This window comes from Crotalus tigris, unplaced genomic scaffold (genome assembly GCF_016545835.1).
Source record: "Crotalus tigris isolate CLP2741 ecotype Arizona unplaced genomic scaffold, ASM1654583v1 scf7180000018371.15429387391:27106975, whole genome shotgun sequence".
In the NCBI taxonomy this organism is placed as follows: Eukaryota; Metazoa; Chordata; class Lepidosauria; order Squamata; family Viperidae; genus Crotalus; species Crotalus tigris.
In genome coordinates this window covers 7,155,111-7,174,606 of record NW_024096970.1, presented here as the reverse complement: position 1 = coordinate 7,174,606, position 19,496 = coordinate 7,155,111, and the positions used below count along the sequence as shown (strand labels likewise).

Genomic DNA, 19,496 nt, shown 5'->3' with positions numbered 1-19,496 from the left:
TGGATCATCCAAATGCTCTCTAGCAAACTTCAGACGGGCCTGGACATGTACTGGATTAAGCAGGGGGACACATCTGGCACTGCAGGATCTGAGTCCCTGGGGGCATAGTGTGTTACTGGTGGTTGCCTTTGTTACGTTGGTCCCAGCTCTCTGCAGGTCATTCACTAGGTCCCCCCGTGTGGTTCTGGGATTTTTGCTCACCGTTCTTGTGATCATGTTGACCCCACGAGGTGAGATCTTGTGTGGAGCCCCAGGTCGAGGGAGATTATCAGTGGTCTTGTATGTCTTCCATTTTCTAATTATTGCTCCCACAGTTGATTTCTTCACACCAAGCTGCTTGCTTATTGCAGATTCAGTCTTCCCAGCCTGGTGCAGGTCTACAATTTTGTTTGTGGTGTCCTTCAACAGCTCTTTGGTCTTCACCATAGTGGAGTTTGGAGTGTGACTGTTTGAGGTTGTGGACAGGTGTCTTTTATACTGATAACAAGTTCAAACAGGTGCCATAAATACAGGTAATGAGTGGAGGACAGAGGAGCCTCTTAAAGAAGAAGTTACAGGTCTGTGAGAGCCAGAAATCTTGCTTGTTTGCAGGTGACCACATACTTATTTCCCACCATAATTTGCAAATAAATTCTTTCCAAATCAGACAATGTGATTGTCTGGATTTGTTTTCTCGTTTTGTCTCTCATAGTTGAGGTCTACCTATGATGACAATTACAGGCCTCTCTCATCTTTTTAAGTGGGAGAACTTGCACAATTGGTGGCTGACTAAATACTTTTTTGCCCCACTGTATCTATTGTATAGTGGTCTAGTTTCTTGTAAGATGTTCTTTATTTCAGCCTTAACAATTACTATGAGAAACAGGTAGAATCAGAGTTACTAACCTTTATTTAAATGCTCTCCTCCTTTAAGTATATTTGAAAGAAAGAGAAAAAAGCTTAGTATAATACAGATGAGATGGACTAATTTTCTGTTATTAACAATTGAACCATATAATTTTCAAAGGCAATATTCATTGTACATTTTTCTTCTCAGAAAGTTATTCTTGTCCAAGCTGAAAAAGCTTTTTATTTAGGAGCTCAGTATACTGCTAATATTGTTTCATGTTTAGAGAAATACTATACAAAATTTGATTTTTTAAAAAAGATATTGGGGCAGTTTATTTGGCATAGTAAAATGCTGGTGGGTTTTTGATGTATTTATTTGTCTTCATATTTCCTGAGCTTTTCTAAGCTTCTTTATCTTGGGGTTTTTTTTTTGTTACTTCCTGTCTCTCCCTGCAGTTTTTAGTGCTATAAAAAATATGTGCTTCTTTAGAAATGGATTTGTGTGAGAAACAAATATTGTCATCTGAACTTCTGCTTCAAGATTTGAGTTTTGTTATAAAACAAGCTATGAGACATAACTTGCCACATAAAAAGCGTAAGCTGGTGCTCTAATACAGCTGATATGTGTTTTTTTGCATGACCAAGATAGCTAATTTTGCCTTTTCATTGAAAAGCCTGCCCTTTAGTGATTTTCAGTCCTTTTAAATGGCAGTTGTCTAGTTCTTTAATGTTGATCTGCCATCTAGTGGCATGAATGGAACTCACAATTTGTTTTTCTTTAAAAAAATCCTGATGGTTGTGTGTATCAATTATTTTTAAACCTAATTTATTAGAACAGCTTTATATAACATTGCAAAGAAAAATATCAGCAAGAAATGCCACCCAAAATTATCCACAATAAATCTGAGGAATAGTTTGCCTATATAAGTTGTCGGTGTTCCATCCCTGGAGGTATTTAAAAAGATTCAACAACATTTGTCTGGAATGGTATAGGGTCTTCTCCTTGAGCAGGGGTTTGGACTAGAAGATCTCCAGGATCATTTCCAAATTGCAATTATGTATTCTGTATTCTATCTATGTTTGCAACTAAAATATTTGAAATACGAGTGAAATAAATTAGGTGTTCTTTTCCAAATAGCAGAAATCCAGGTGGATTCCATTCAGAAATAGTTGCCTGTTGCTGGGCATATTGGTCAGTTTCCCAATGAACTGCTATGCTTCATTTTACCAATTAGGTTTCAGATTGTCTGTACTATTTAAATGAAAACTGGATCTACACACCTATTTAAGAGTTCAGCAGTCAAAGAAATGTGTACCATAGCACATTGATAATACTAAAGTTTGAAAATCTCATTGACTTCTTTGAGTTTTAAAGTTGAGTTTTAAAACATCAGTGGATGAATAAACTGAAAGCCATTAAAGTACGTGATCATCAGTTGTTCACAATCATGTCATTCTGGAATGTTTTTCTGAATGGTTTACCTTTTCTGAAGCAAAATTTTAAATGTGATTACTGTATTCCTTGATGGTTTCAGCTGCTGATGCATGATCAGAATGAGTGGATTAGGAGAGAACATCTTGGACAGTATGAACAGTGACTCAAGAAAACGCAAACCGTGTGATATCACAGGAACAGGGTAAAGTATTTCCATGTTTTTTAAATATTGTGACTACAGAACATTTACAAAAATGTAGGGTAATTTCAGAATTTAAAATTGAGTTATTATTTAGATTAGAGTTTAGTTGATAGCATACTTAAAAGGTTGAAATGAGGTAAACTCATACTATTGCAAGAAATAAATTATTTAGGAGGAGGAAGAGATTATTAAGTATATAAATCAGGTCCGTGTTGTTTAATTCAATAGAGTAGGACCAGGCAGTCATTTTTCTGTCAAGGACTTGATTCTTCAAATCCTATATACTAGAGAGTTGAAGCAAACTGAGAGTTGAGCAAAGCCAGTTGCAGATCTCTCCTCTCCCCTCCTCTCCCCTCCCCTCCCCTCCCCCCATCATTTGCATTCCTGTATTTTTTTATTCAACCTTGAAAAACATTATTGTAAGTTCTTACTCAGAAATAAGTTTTCCTCAGAAACAGTAACATTCAGCCTCTTGACACCCAGTTGGGAAATATCAGTGTGGCCATAGAGGGGAGGGTGTGTTGTCATTTCCAAAGGGTTAGATGTAACTTACTGAGTTGAAGTTATTTAATACATTTATACTTTATGCATACTTTGGCCTGGATAATAAAAACCACTTTTAATTTAGCAGTTTGATTAATACATTTTATAAAAGGAAATCGTATGACCAGAAGCCTTAACTTAATAAAACCTCTGTATCTTTTTCTCTTTAAGTCTCGTATGTAGTGGAGAGAAGCGGCGACGTGAGCAGGAAACTAAATATATTGAAGAATTGGCTGAACTGATATCTGCTAATTTGAGTGACATTGATCACTTCAATGTCAAACCAGATAAATGTGCAATTTTAAAGGAAACAGTTCGACAAATACGTCAGATAAAGGAACAAGGCAAGACTGATTCTTAATCTATATAAAAAATCCCTTTTATCTAAACGTTATGTTTCAGTAGGCATGAATCTGATTGTAGCTTTAAAATAAGAGACCCATTTTGTTTTCTGTTAAAAATTTGGCTGCTTAAGCTAACATTAACAACATGGATACTGCAAATAAAATAACTGAAGGATTGACTAACGTTTTACCAAACAAATCATAAATTTACATTTATTACATTGCGTTAAGAATCAGTAAAATAACAGATTGGCTACATCCAAGTGATTTTGTTTATTTGTTTGTTTGTTTGTTTATTTATTTATTTATTAGTGAATGGCATATCATACATGGACTAGCATGTATGATAGAAGAGCCAAGTCATACTGCCATAGAATCAAGAGCTGGAAGGAACAGTTTAAATATTTTCCACAATCATTTTATTGTTGTGAAGGGAGAAAGTAAAGAATATAAAAGACATCATGGAAGAAATACGTAGACTTCAAGCTATCATAACACAATTCTGGTTTGTTTTTTCTCATTTAAATACTTCTCCAATCTTCATTATCAAGGGTGGTATGGTGGCTCAGCAATTAGGATGCTGGGCTTGTTGGCTGGAAAGCCAGCAGCCCAGGTTCAAGACCTGAACACCACAAGAGGAATGAGCTCCCATCTTTCTCCCACTCGTGCCAGCCTAGCAGTTCGAAAGCTTGCAAATGCAAGTAGATAAATAGGCACTACTTTGGTAGGAAGGTAACAGTGCTCCATGACATCATGCTGGCCACATGACCGCGGAAGTGTCTTTAGGCAGTGCTGACTCAATGGCCTTGAAATGGAGATGAGCATCATCTCTTATAATCGATAACGACTAGCAGAACAAAATCCACAGGGACTCCTTTATCTTTTATTTCATTATCAAACAATGTCATTGTTAAGCTGCATTTATATTTTCTGTGTCTCCAAGGAAGCTTTTCTCCTTTAGTACGGAATAAAGATTAATATTGTATATGTTTTGGTATTGTTTTTTTCAGCAGTTTAAATTCTCATTAAATATTTGTAAGCATGTTAATAATAAATATTAACAGTTAAATCTGCATATATTCAGTGGCATGCTTACATATACTTTTCAAGACTTGCTTTTTAATTTCAGGAAAAACAGCATCTACTGATGATGATGTTCAGAAGGCAGATGTATCTTCAACTGGACAGGGTGTTATTGATAAAGATTCACTGGGACCACTCCTCCTACAGGCAAGTATATAGGCTAGTTAGTGTTAATATTGTTAGAATAGCTTAATTCTGGAGTCGTTAGCACAGCAGAAAGCTCTATGTTTGTTACTATATTTGTAGTTATTAAATAGCTATGTTCAGAAGATTCTATCAGCTCTCAATATTTTTACAGTTCAAAAACTGTGACAATTCAGATTCTTTCTCCATTCCCAGAAAATGAATGCAGGTAGTCCTCAAGGTACAAATCTAATGGAGCCTGGCCATTAGGCTCATAAGTCAAAAAAACTCGTCAAATGGATCAGACTCAATTTTATATTTTTTTTATATCAAATGCATTAATTAAATCTTTGTTAAATGAACAAAGATCTGACTTACTATTTTCTCCCATAGCTGCCATGTTAACTGAACTGGGAGGGTTTCTCGCCAGCCACCCCATCAGCTGTTTCCAATGCTGGGTTCAGGAACTAAATTGCCTCCAAGCAGGGCTTGCAGCCATTAAAGTTATTTAAAAACAACAAAACTCAAGCGTCTTCACTGCCTGGGGGGGGGGGGGATGGAGCCGTTGCTTTTAAAAAAACCAAACACTTGCTAGCTTAAGAGTCTCCAGCCACACTCAGAGGGAGATGGGGGAGGGATTTGCAGAACTCCCTGCTTGCAATAGTAACAGAGATGGAATGGACCTTGAGGTCATTTAGTCTAACCCACTGCTCTCACAGGAGAGAACAATATTTCTGATAAATGCCTATCCACTCTCTTCTTAAAAGCTTCAAGTGATGGGGCACCCACAACTTCTGGAGGCAGTTTAAATTTAAAACCTACTACTACAGTAATATATGCTAATCTCCAAAATAAAAGCTGAATAGTTTGCAAGCACAATAGTTTGCAAAGTACAGTACTTAAAAAGCAGAGCAGTTCCCAAAGTGCTTGTAAACTGTTTGTTCGCAAGCACGGTAGAGTAACAAAAAAAATTATTTTAAAATACTTACAGTAGCACTCCAGCGCAGGTAGCAACAGATTGCAGCAAAAGCAAAAACAAACTGGCCCCTGATTGGCTCTTGTTTGGCCATGTGACCAGGGACCAACCCCCCCAAAACCTTCCAGCTTCTCGTAGGCTCAGGAATTCTGGGAGTTGAAGTCTACGAGTCATAAAAGAGCCAAGATTGCTTACCCTGGTATAATTCAAAGCACATATTCTGTTGGGAGAGAGGTTCCCTGAGGATGGGCTCCGGAACAAGTCCGAAAGCTCAGAAGACTAAACCTCTGGTCCCAATGATCAATCCAGATTGGATTCTGCAAGACATATTAAGGCAAAGAAATATTTAATTTTTTTTATTTATGTTTTGCATTTTTGAGCTGCCCATCTCCCTTTATTTCATTTAAATGAAAAGTATATGTTGAGAAAAAGAATAGAAATAGTTAAAAATAATTTATCACAAAACAATTTATTATATAGATGGTTCTGAACTTAACTGGTCGCTTAGCAACCGTACAAATTACAACAGACCTCCCCAAGACTACTTATGACCTGGATTCAAAATTCTGACAGCCCCCGTGATTTCACATGACCAAGATTTATTACTTTTTTTTTTTTTTTTTTGCTGAGAACCAATTTCCAATTTCTGTTTAAAAAAAACCCACCTGTAGCAGACAACAGATTTGCTTAATGACCCACGCATTCACTTAACTAATTCACTGTGCAATTCTGGGTTCAATGATATTCGTAAGTCGCGGATGATCCGTACGTCTTCATTCTTCTTTTGTTTTTGTAGACATTGTTCTTTTCATCACATCCACATACTGCCTTATATATAGCCCCCTTTCCTTTAAACTTTTCATCATCTTCTTTATGAAGACCTCATCAACTCCATCCATCCATGACTTCCTGAATCATTCCATACATCTCAAAGCATTTGCTGTTCCTTTATGTATGTTGATTCTCATCCATTCTCTATATATGAGCCAGTCTCCTGTATCACATTCATTCAGAATGCTACACAATTTTTCCTCCAATCTCATCTCCAGTTTCCCATTGTCACTATTCACCGGAGTGTAACATGCAATCTTTATCCATCTATGGATTCTAGCTCTCATATGCATCCATGATAACTTATTGATACTTCACGACGTACCTTTTCATTCTTTTATTCATAATTAAACCTATGCATTCACTTCCCTATAGATACTCACACCACAGGATCAGACCATTCCACTCAGTTACATTCTTTCCTCTTTTTCTTAGTTTCACAGATATAAAACATATCTATTTTTTCTTTAATTCATTAATTCCCTGCCCTTTTAGGTTTATTTCTTTTACATTGCATAATACAGCCTTCTGTATGGCATGGACTGGCCCAGAAATACTGACCTCTATTGCCCTTTGATTAATCAAGGCTTTCACGTAATGTTTTCAAAATACATTATAAAGAGAAAAAAGATATAGACCAATCATTTTCATGCCAGAGTGCAGCATTCCTGATAAAAATAAGGACAATACTGATCTATTGGCACATTTTGGCCAGCATCATGCAAGGATAATGAAAGTCCAGTTTTATTCCAAGGATGTTGCTGCTAATCTATCCAAGCTAGAATCTAGAGATTATGTTGTAAACCAATATAATTTTGCCCACAACCTATTAACTAGGAGGCATATGCTGTGTATAGACATAATGCAAGTATAGGATTATAAATGAATACAATAGATGTTGTGTTGCTAAGTATAGGATTATAAAATACTGATAGCAGAGGATATTTGTAGATTGTGGGTGAACTGTGGGGTTTTTTGTGTTCTCTGAGCTTAGTTATTTTCTTGCTGATGTTTCATTACCAAACTAAGTAACATCTTCAGCAACACTGATGTTTATTTCAGTACATAATAACTGTTAATATATATGTGTATTTAAATGTCTCAATACTAGCTTTCCATAACTTTATTTCTAGGCATTAGATGGCTTCTTATTCGTAGTAAACAGGGATGGAAACATTGTATTTGTATCTGAAAATGTCACTCAGTATTTGCAATATAAACAAGAGGACCTGGTTAATACTAGTGTTTACAGTATCTTACATGAGGAAGATCGGAAATTTTCTTAAAAATTTGCCTAAATCTGCAGGTAAGAAAGCTTTTCATAATCGCTTGGTATGTCAAATGTGCAAAATTGACCTTTTCTTAAAAAAATAACTTTTATGTTTAACTTTAAACTATAGCATTAACTTTAAAATACATCTTCAGATTTTCATTCACATTGAATTTTCTCAGCCCACCTCCACAGGGTTGTTGGGAAGTTAAATTTTGGAGATTCCTTCATGTAAAATGCCTTAATCTGTTATAGAAAAACACAAAGTATATATGCAGTGAGTAAACACACGCTATTCTCTCTTAATAGAAATTGAAGTATTGCTGTTCAGTTTATTTAAAATATACTGTTGTGTGGATTCTGTTAAAATACTGACTTTCATTTTTACTAAACTTTGGTGAACATAATATCAAACAAAATTTGTTAATTTTTTTGTAATAGATGTCTATTACCCCATCATAATGTTTTAAGTAAATTTGATGTTTATTGTGATGTTAATCATAACAAAATATTAAATATGAAAAGATGCAAATTCAGTTGTGGCCAATATTATTAGTTCTATTAGAGTTAAGTTTTCTTTCAACCCAACTCACCACACAGAATTATTGTTGTGGGAAATAGGATGAGGAAAGTGTGTTGGATATGTTCGCAGCCTTGAGTTACTTGTAAAAATAATAAAAGTGGGATATAAATAAATAAATAAGTTCATGTTGCAAACACTGATGGTTGATATTAGAAGAGTCCTCTACCTTCTTCCACCCCTTAATAGGTAAACCTTTAATAGATTTAATAGATTTATAACAGATTTTGGTTTTTGTCTGCCTGATATATGATATCCCATACATTAAATTAGGTTTTTTCCTTTTGTGGATAATTCTTAACATTACATAAATGTTACATACAATAGGATGCTCTAACCCTAACGCTCCTTAGTTCTAAATAGCCAATGCAGTTGGATAAATACAGAATTAAAGTCATCATTCTTTATCTACCAATTTAATGAGAAATTCTATTTTTTTTTAAGTGAATGGAGTTTCTTGGACTAACGAAGCACCGAGACAAAAAAGTCATACATTTAATTGTCGCATGATGGTGAAACCATTAAAGGAACTTCTAGAAGATATAGGGAGCAGTCAGGAATCGCATCAAAGATTTGAAACAATGCAGTGTTTTGCGTTATCACAACCAAGAGCTATGCTAGAAGAAGGGGAAGGTAATGGCAAATCATCTATTTATTTAAATGTATTCTATTCATTTATATTGCAGCATATCTTACACATTGAATGGCTAAATGCTACCAATTTTACATAATTTTAAGTATGTCATAAAATATTTTGTATTGCAGATTTGCAGTCCTGTATGATATGTGTAGCGCGTCGTATCTCTACAATAGAGAGAGTATTTTCCCCAAACACAGAGAGCTTTGTTACTAGGCATGATCTTTCAGGTGAGAGTTCTACTTGAAAAACCCATCAAATATATTGTTTAATGCAAACTATAGGAATAACATGGTTTATGTTACTAATTGCCCTCAAGCATTTATTTATGAATTCATTCAGTTTATTTGGTTGTCCATCTGACATACACCAATTTGGTGTCACACAAATTTAAAATAAATAAGTGCAATTGCTAAAATAAGATAAAATAAAAATAAAGTGAGAACTATCTTGGTGTAGTGGTTTGGCCATCAAATTAGAAAACAAGAAAATGTGTGCATTTTAGTCCTATCTTAGGCACAAAGCTAGTTGGGTGGCATTGGGCCAGTCACTCTCCCATAAGCCTAGGAAAGAGGCAATGGTAAATCACTTCTGAAATCTTGCCAAAAAAACTAAAGCAACAATGAGGGTGGGGGCCAGCCTAATCTTACAAAACATCAGAGGACAAGTGTGAGGGCAGAAAAGGCACTTTTTCAAGGCCCTGCTAAGCACACACCTCTCGGCCAACAGTACCCAGAATGTACTTCCTACTGGATTACATTGAGACAACGATGAGATGATGAGACGGTCATATAAGTAACCTGGCCCAAATCATATGTCTTTAAAGGTAACTACCAGCATCTTGAATTGCACCCAGAAGCAAACTGGTAACCAATGCATATCACAGAGCAATGATTTTATATGTGCCAACTAATTGGCACCATTAACTGCTCACACTGCTGCATTTTGCACAAGGTTGGAGACTATAAGGCAATTAATATTTTAGAATATTTTTCTTGTAGTGCTTCCAGTTTGTAGCATTTGTCTATTGTTTTCTGACTGAACTGAAATTGTTTTAAACCTTGAATGAATTGTCTGTCTGGTTATATGAACTAGTTCACCTAAGGCCTATTCAGAAATGACTCTGTTCTATATTGCTCCTAAATTATGGAATATTTTTTCTCCAGAATTGCAACTTCCCTCCATTCTTTTTGATTCAAGTATGAATAATTTTTATTTGGTTGATATTCTCAACTTTTTTCCAGTATTTTATTCAATTAAGGTTCTATGCTTTTGTTTTTAATAACATTGCAATACATATTTCTATAAATTCTGCTAACACAACATTCAGCTAATTAATAAATATATCAAGGTAATTTCCAATAGTTTCTTTTTCTATTTGGCAGGTAAACTTGTTAACATAGATACAAATTCTTTAAGGTCTATGAGACCGGGATTTGAAGATATAATCCGCCGTTGCATTCAGAGATTTTTATGCCAAAATGAAGGTCAGCCCTGGTCAAACAAGCGGCACTATCAGGAAGGTAAAACCTGAAAGTTCAAAGCTGTTGAGGGGTTAGTTTTAAAAATAAAGGGGGAATATTTATTTTTAGGGCCAATTTGAAACAAATACAGTGAATTATTGTCTTGGAAGTTCTAATTGGATCATATATTTTCATAAAAAAATAAGTATCAGCTGATGTCTAATTATGTCAAGTATGATAGAGAAATAAGCCTTTCTTCCATTCTTAAGAGGATGACAAGCTTAAGACACCCTGTTAGATCTTGCTTGCTATCTTGCTGCCACTGAATTTCCCCATTGCTGTGTAGTGATGCTTTGTGTTCATAAAATGGTTGCTGGGAGGTGGCATATGCAAATAGTTCCTGCTTGCTTTAATAAAACCCTGACCCTTCCAATTGAGAGTCTATATTTCTGCAGGTAATGATTATTACAATGAAACCTGGGCAAAATAGGATTAGCTCTGTTACTTTTTGACATTTCCTTCCCACTACAAATTCACACACACGAGCTATATATATTTGTTCTTGTTGTTGTCTTTCATGTGTATGCATTTTAAGCATAACTTTGTAGACATCAAACTTGATCTTTTAAAATATCTATCTTTGCAAGCCACAATTTCTGTAACATGAAATACGAACAGGAAGGTGCTCTTTTAATAAAAATCTGTTTTTCTTAACAGCTTACATGCAAGGCATTGCTGAAACTCCACTCTACCGGTTCTCTTTAGCTGATGGAACAATAGTGACAGCACAAACAAAAAGTAAATTATTCCGAAATCCGGTTACCAATGACCGACATGGGTTTATCTCTACCCACTTTCTTCAACGGTAAAATTGCAAATTATATTTTAGGATTTCCAAACTTTCATTAAATGCTTATTTGAGCAAAAGTTGAGATATTAACATTGCTATGTGACATGTTTGTATAGCCTAATACTATTTCAGATTCAGATAATGGTTTTCATGGAGTAAGACTGGTTTTCTGTTTTGTAAGCCAGGGCAGGAAAACAAGATGATCAAATAAGTCATGCTAGAGAATTCACTGTTTCTTTTTAACATATTGTCTGAATGACAAAAAAATGAGATGGTATCTTATTTCAGAGTACAGCTCATGATTACTTATTATGCAGGTAATTTTTATTGAAAGTTTCTATCCCTGCGTTATACCTTTGGCTGTAACCTAGTAGCTAGTTCACCAAATGGATAGGTAAACAACTGAGCTTGTTCATATCTTGTGATTAAAAAAATTAGCAGCTGAATTTATGGAAAGTAGATTCACTCCATGGCGAAATAAGTAATGTTACTTATTACCTTCCAAAAGAATTATTTTTTGTTATGGTTTTGCTTAAAGATAATAAAATGGTAGTCCTATGTATTATTTCAGTGGGCATAAATATTGGAGCTTCTGCAGTATCTGAGGCTCAGTTGAGCTAATCTCAAGAGGACAGGAATGAAGAAGAAAAGGTGTTTATTTTCTTTCTTAACCATTTTTTGAAAACAGAACTTCCTAAAATTACTGGCTTGGATAATATGTCATTTGTGGAGTAGAATATAATCAGGGTTTGGTTTTAGTGGAACTAATTGAAGTGACACAGTGTAGTTTAGAATTTGTGTGGGAAAAAAGGGTGATGAAGAATCTTCCTTAATAGTTCCCAGACAGTGCAAGTAGTTGCTTTACTTTGGCAATATTTCTATCTATGGATGAGGAACAACAGGAGGAAAGCTTTCTAATCATTTCTTAGTTTTTGGAGCCCGAAAGACACCATCAGAGCATTTAAATAGGTTACAGATAGTTCTTGGATAACAATAGCAATTGGGACCAGAATTTCCATCACTAAGTGATGCGGTCATAAAGCAGGAGGTCATATGCCTGCATTGCTTAACAAGGGCGATCCTGGTCATCCTGGCTGTTGTTGTGATCTGAGGACTACATGGTTCATGAGATGAAACCTCACATGACTGTGACATGGGAAGAGGTTAGAATCCAGGCAAGCAGACAGGCAGGTAAGACTAACAGGAGAGCGGTAGATCTTTTTCCATTTAAAAAATTAATCATATTAATGATTTATTAGTTGCAATTAGTCTTTTATTGAATTAATACCAGTGTATTTGTCCTTTCCTGTTATACTTCCTTAACAATTTTTTAGATTAAACAGATTGAACAATAAATAATGCTGAAAAGCAATCCATTATCTTCTGCACCAAGTAGTAACTATTAACCATAACAACCTTTCCCCTGCAGGCAGGATCGTTCTGATCACATCAGACCCCACTCCACCCAAATATTGTAATGATTATCAATATGTAATCAATTTTCATTTTTAAAAAGGACAGGAAAGAAGCTGGTGATTTTGGAGGAGTTATGCCACATTTTTCCAAACCTTTTTTCTTTCCTTTTTTCTTTTATTAATGTTGAGATATTGAATTATATTGTTCGTATGTATATTTTTCTTCTGTGTGTAATGTAACACAATTAAAAAGTGGATTTGGAGTCTGATTTTATTGTATCCCTTTGTTCAACTTTTCAGAGAACAAAATGGGTATCGACCAAATCCTAATACCGTGGGACAGAACATAAGAGCTTCTACAGCAATAAGCACCAATTCATGTGGAGGTATTATGAATATGATACCTGGGCAAAATGTACCTCTTCAAAACAGAAACTATGGCATGGGAGATTCTAACATGATGGGGCAGATGAGTGGTGCTAGGTATGGGGGTCCAGGAAATATGGGACCAATGAACTCTGGGCAAGGAGTGCAGTCTTTTCCTTATCAACATAATTATGGATTAAATATCAGCAGTCCACCACATGGCAGCCCAGGCTTGAATGCCAGTCAACCAAATATAATGATATCGCCTAGGAATCGTGGGAGTCCAAAAGTGAATTCACACCAGTTTTCTCCTGTACCAGGTAAAGATGGCTTTCTAAGTAATATTCCATTTCAATATAAGATATCCATTTATCTACAGAATATTGCTTTTTTATTTTTATTTATAACTCAGTCTTTAAAAATATTTCCTGTAATGTATTGAAACATAAACCTAGACTCAGTTTACTCAAATTAATTATATCATTATTCTCTTGTGAGAAACCTTGCATGGAAAGGTTTCTTGCATTGTTTTCCTTTTTCCTGAGACATTTCAAATATTTATAAACTATTTTTAATTAAAGTATGAACTATTTTTATAGGTGTACACTCTCCAATGGGACCGGTCAGCAATTCAAGCGGCAACAACTTTTCAAGCAGCTCACTTAGTGCTCTTCAGGCCATTAGCGAGGGAGTTGGAACAACTCTCCTCTCCACACTTTCTTCACCAGGTCCTAAACTGGACAGTTCTCCAAATATGAATGTTCCTGCACAAAGCAAAATGGGAAGTCAGGATTCAAAAAGCCCGCCTGGCATATTTTGTGAGCAGAATCAAGTGGAGAGCTCTGTGTGCCAGTCAAACACCAGGGACTCAAATAGTAATAAAGATAGCAAAGAGGAGAGCCTTGAAGGTGCTGATCAGAGGGGACCAGCTGAAAGCAAAGGACATAAAAAGCTTCTTCAATTGCTAACCTGTTCCTCAGAGGAGAGAGGACATCCAACACTTTCAAATTCACCCTTGGATTCCAGCTGCAAAGAATCTTCTAACAATGCTACAAGTCCTTCATCTGGTGTTTCATCTTCTACATCTGGAGGAGTTTCTTCATCAAACATGCAAGAGAAGCATAAGATTTTACATAAGTTGCTACGAAATGGTAATTCTCCAGCCGAAGTAGCAAAAATCACAGCTGAAGCTACTGGTAAAGATCCATTTCATGATACTAACACAGTTTCCTGTGGAGAAGTAAAACAGGAACAGATGAGTCCTAAAAAGAAAGAGAATCATGCTCTGCTTAGATACTTGCTTGATAAGGATGATGGAAAAGAGCCGTTTTTAAAAGACGTTAAACCTAAAATTGAAACTGTGGATACCAAGATGGGACAGTGTTGTAGTTCAGCCATACCTACATCAAGTAATGAAAAGGAGATGAAAATAAAAACAGAACCCACAGAAGAGGTAGAGTATGAGTATTCAAGTGTTAAGCAGAATTTCTGTTAAAAACTTCTTTACTCTTAGTTTCATACCACAAGCTTATTTGATAAGCAGTGTCTTGTTAAAAATTTTGACAGTCCCATGGACAAGTAAAACTCCAGAGGGAATTGTCTTACATTGTTCAGCTTTAGTTCTTAACTCAGTTATATAATAGCAATTTTCTTTGTTTTTAGATTTTACATGGTTCCAGGTGAGACCAATTCTGAAGAGGTATTCCTTTCTGTAGGAGTTATTCTGGAATAACTCTTTTAAGTTAGATGCCTTCCATCTATAAGATTTAAAGAACTTAGTGGTTAATATTTTAAAAGTTTGAACATTTTAATAACTATTTTAAAATGATTCCATCAGGTTAAATAAATGAAATGATAAACTAAGCAATTACTGTTTCTTTTTTTTTCTGAGTTATCCTTTAAATGGGTTATGTGTATGAGCTTACAGAATAGTTGTTTTTATTCTTCCTAGACAAAAATGTATGTTTATTTTATTTTGTAACGTACGTTTATTTTATTTTGTCCATTTGTTTTTGTTGTTTTAAAGTTAATACTAAGTCTTGGAGGCATATGTTTTGAGTCCATACTAGCTTATAAAATCTGTTCTAGAAATTTTAAAACCTAAATTATTTAAAATGTTGTTTTGCAGATAAATGGCAATTTGGTGGATAATTTAGATGCAATTTTGGGTGATCTAAATAGTTCAGATTTTTGCCATAATCCTGTACCTACAAATGGAGTTAGTATGGGGAATAAGCTACCTCTATGTCAAGGAAATACACTAATAGGTAAGGAATTATTTGCACTCTGATTTTATTTCACAAAATAGTTTATGTTTATAAATCAGTGAAATCAATACAGTAGTTCATTTTTAATGTTAAGTTTTTACATTTTTTGTATATTATTTTGTATTTTCTTGACCTTTATAGAGTTGAAAGTGTACAGAGAAGGAGAAATATTGTATTAATTTAATTTCACACTGGAATATAAGATCTTGAGTATTTCACTATATTTCTTTAATACTTTATTTAATAATAATTGAATACACATACAGACAATATTTTTTACAGATGATGCATTTACAATTCTATTTTAATTTTTCAATAGGTGTTAGAAGTCCCCTGTCTAAGCAGACCATCCGCCCACCTTTCAACAGAGCCATATCTTTAGATAATCCTATATCGATGGATTCTGTCTCATCAGTGAGAAATGCCAGTTCATATTCTATGTTACAGAAGCAAAACATGTTGGCTGAGAGACCAAGAATGATTGAAAGTCAAGAAAATTTTGGAGCCAATATGGGTTTGTTTGTAATTCCTGTCTTTACCTTAATCAGGATTCCAAAATTTTAATAATCTCTATCTGTATGATCAAAAGATGATTTGCAATCCTTCAACAAACAAGTATTGTAAACAATAGGTTGGTTTGGTTTGCAAATTTTGAAATTTGAAACCACAAATGATTGACATGACTGTTCTGTACTTTAGAGTCTAAAATATTTGATTCATAAATGCAGAGTGGATAAAAAAGTGAACAGAAAATCAGTTCTCAACGATGGATTCCATATAAGTTTGAAGTTCACATGTTACATCCCCACTTTAAAAAGTTTAGCTCTTCTGGTGGAAATTGCTGCATACCTCAAAAAATGCTCCTATACAAGGATTTCTTGACTTTAATGTGTTGTGAGTATAGTTGGAATCCAAAGGCAGAAAAGCCCTTGTGTAGTCTTTTCCAAATCGGCAAGTTTTCAGTAAATTGTAATTCCAACGTATACTAGGATGGGGGAAAATACTGTAATATGTACAATACTTTCAGTTCTGGCCTCGAATTATAATCTGAATACGAGGAGGAGCAGAAATGCCTACTTTAACAAAGTGAATTGTATTCCTTATTTTTCAGTAATGATAGTAAAATGCTTTAAATATGTCAATTCTTCCAGGGATATGTAACAGAAACATCTCAGTGAATCAGCATTCAGCAAGTGATTGGAGTCTACAAAATTCAAAACTGAGCAGGATGGAGCCTACAGCTTCTGGTTCAATGGCAAGGGCTGGGTCAGACTGCAGTTCTTCTCTTGCCCGATCTTCCATGGGAGGATCCATGCTTGGCTTGCCCATGAGGTCAAATAGTATGCCTGGCACCAGATCAATGCTCCAACAGGAAATGATCCATATGAGTGAGTTATTACAATTATTATTTACTGAACCCTTAGTATTTCAGATCTTGGGCATAACCTTAAACCCCACTCTCTTTCTCTCTCTTCCATATTTTTCCCAGCTAGTCATTGGCACTTGCATATTTTTATACTTTACTCTGGACATTATTACTCATTTCTTTGAGTAAATCTCAAACTTTGAGACTTGTTATGATTCATATCTAAATCAATTTGTTCATGAAACATGCTGCCATAATAATCAATTTTGTACTGTCCATGTTCAAAGGAATATAACTTCAATTATTTATTAATAACTACACTGTGTGCACAACTATTAGGCAAGTTGTATTTTGGAGGATTAATTTTCTTATTGAACAACTGCAATGCTCCCGGACAATCCAAAATGTTAATAAACCTCAAACCTGAATATTTAAGAAAGTAAAAGTGAGGTTTTGGCTTTCTTAGGAGAATATCTATGTGTGCACAATTATTGGGCAACTATTAGCATGCAGAATTATTATGCAACTAAATGAAAAATTAAAATTTGCCCATCTCATTCATTTATTTGTATCTGTTAAAGTGAGAATAACGAATAATTCAAAATATACAAATAAACATTTCTAACATTTTTTTAAAAAAATAGTGACCATTATAGCCACCCTTCTTTTCAGTAAGAGTCATAAGCCTTCCATTCATTGAGTCACTCAGTTTCTTGATCTTTTGACGATCAATGTTTTGTGCAGCAGCAACCACGGCCTCCCAGACACTGTTCAGAGAGGTGTACTGTCTTCCTTCACCATAAATCTCCTGTTTAAGAGGGGCCCACAAGTTCTCAATAGGGTTTAGGTCAGGATAGGAAGGGGGTCATGTCATTATTTTTTCATCTTTAAGGCCTTTACTGGCTAGCCATGCAGAGGAGTACTTCGATGCATGCAATGGAGCATTGTCCTGCATAAGAATCATGGTCTTCTTAAAAGATGCAGATGTTTTCCTGCTTGAAGAAAGTGTCTTCTAAAAACTGGCAGTAGATTTGGGAGTTGATTTTGAGTCCATCTTCAACCCCCAAAGGTCCAACTAGCTCATCTTTAATAAAACCAGCCCATACCAGTACCCCACCTCCATCTTGCTGGAATCTGAGTCGAAATGGAGGTCTATGCCCGTTACTGATCCAGCCATGGGCCCATCCGTCTGATCCGTCAAGATTCACTCTCATCAGTCCATATAACCTTTGAAAAAAATCTGTCTTCAGACATTTCTTGGCCCAGTCTTGCCATTTCAACTTATGTGTCTTGTTCAGTGATGGTTGAGTGCTCTCTGAGCACTGAACATCTTGTATTTCTGGGCACTCCAGTAGGTTGCAATTCTGGAGTATGACAGCACTGGAGGATAATGGTTCCTGGTAGCTTCATGTTTAATTCTTCTCAAATCTTTGGCAGTTAATGTGCGTCTTTTTTTCTCAAAACATTTCTTGCGACCCTGTTGACTATTTGCAACAAAACATTTGATGGTTCTGTGATCATGCCCCAATATCTTAGCAATTTCAAGAGTGCTGCATCCCTCTGAAAGACTTTTTACAATGTTTGACTTTTCAGCTCAGTTAAATCTCTTTTTTGGCTCATTTTGCCTGAGGAAAAGAAGCTACCTAATAATTATGCACTTTGATATAGGGTGTCGATCTTCTTAGGCCACACCCTCCCTCATTATATAGATACACATCACCTGATATGCTTATATCCACTAAGCATTCAAGTTTATACAGCTTGGAGGTGGAAAATATGTATGACGATGAGATGGTCAAAGTACCCACTTGCCTAATAATTGTGCACACGGTGTAAAGTGCTATTTTTTTTAATATGATTACATTACTGTTCAATATTTGTTGCTCCTGCAAATGAAACAACTGTGGATTTTCTTTTTTTTTCTTTTTTCTTTTTTTCTTTTTTTTAGGGACAAATGAGAATAATGTAGGAATGGGAGGGAGTCCTTATGCACATCCAGGACCACCTAATCAGCCAAATGTATGGCCTGACAGCATAGTCTCCATGGAACAAGCACCTCAAGGCTTGCAAGACAGGTAATAATGACTAGTTAGCTGATTATTTTATTGTTTGGTCACAGTCAAATAAGAAAAATATTTTGGTCAAATCAAAAAGTATCAAATATTGCTTTTATGTTCTGTTAATTTCAAATTGACTTTGACCATAACCACATCTTCTGCATTAGGGGTTGGAATTTGAACCAGCCTATTAAAAGCTGTCTGTGAAGTTTAATTAATATTATTTTGTCATTGGCTGGATTGTATTCTCCCTACTATAACCCTACCGAGTATGAAAGTAGTACCATTTATTCTTTGTTTTTTGTGGTCCGGGTAGTATGATTTTCTGATGGAAAGTATCCAGTTCCAGTTCATTTCAATTTGCTAATACCTGAGATGCCGATGTTTAATTGACTGATGCCTGATTGAGTAGTTCGTTTCGTCCTTCACCTGGTCGAGCTTTCTCATATTCATGTATTTTTAACTTTCCATGTTCCAACTGTAATTCTGTCTTTGCCACTTTGGCTTTTCTTTCCTGTATGATAACATCAGCAACTAGATATCTGAAAGCTTTTATCTAGCCTCATCATACACATAATTATAACTTAGAAAGATTCTCAGCTTTTCTTTTTTAAAAAAATAATATTTTATTAATTTTCCAATTTTACATCTAAGTATTTAATAAGCAACGTGGTGGCTGGGTTAATCAATAGTTCAATAACATACAAAAATCTTTAGTACAAATCTCAAGTTACAACATCAAATATTTCCTCTCTTTTTCCTTTAATATCTAATATCTCGTACTTAAGCTAATACAGTTCTTATTATATCAACTAAGTAAAAATATCATTACAATATTTATCAATAAATTTTTAGCTTAT

At 35.1% G+C, this 19,496-nt stretch overlaps 1 protein-coding gene across 1 annotated transcript in view; it reads left to right on the top strand.

Moving 5' to 3' along the window:
* NCOA3 (nuclear receptor coactivator 3) overlaps positions 1-19,496 on the top strand; it is a 93,343-nt gene that overhangs the window by 65,813 nt on the left and 8,034 nt on the right. The window contains 15 exon segments of the mRNA XM_039351247.1: positions 2,364-2,465; positions 3,180-3,352; positions 4,482-4,582; positions 7,499-7,641; positions 7,643-7,671; positions 8,660-8,848; positions 8,981-9,082; positions 10,238-10,375; positions 11,033-11,180; positions 12,881-13,266; positions 13,546-14,399; positions 15,075-15,213; positions 15,533-15,727; positions 16,365-16,601; positions 18,528-18,654. Of these exon segments, the coding sequence (XP_039207181.1) occupies positions 2,374-2,465; positions 3,180-3,352; positions 4,482-4,582; positions 7,499-7,641; positions 7,643-7,671; positions 8,660-8,848; positions 8,981-9,082; positions 10,238-10,375; positions 11,033-11,180; positions 12,881-13,266; positions 13,546-14,399; positions 15,075-15,213; positions 15,533-15,727; positions 16,365-16,601; positions 18,528-18,654 (3,053 nt within the window). The 5' untranslated portion in view covers positions 2,364-2,373.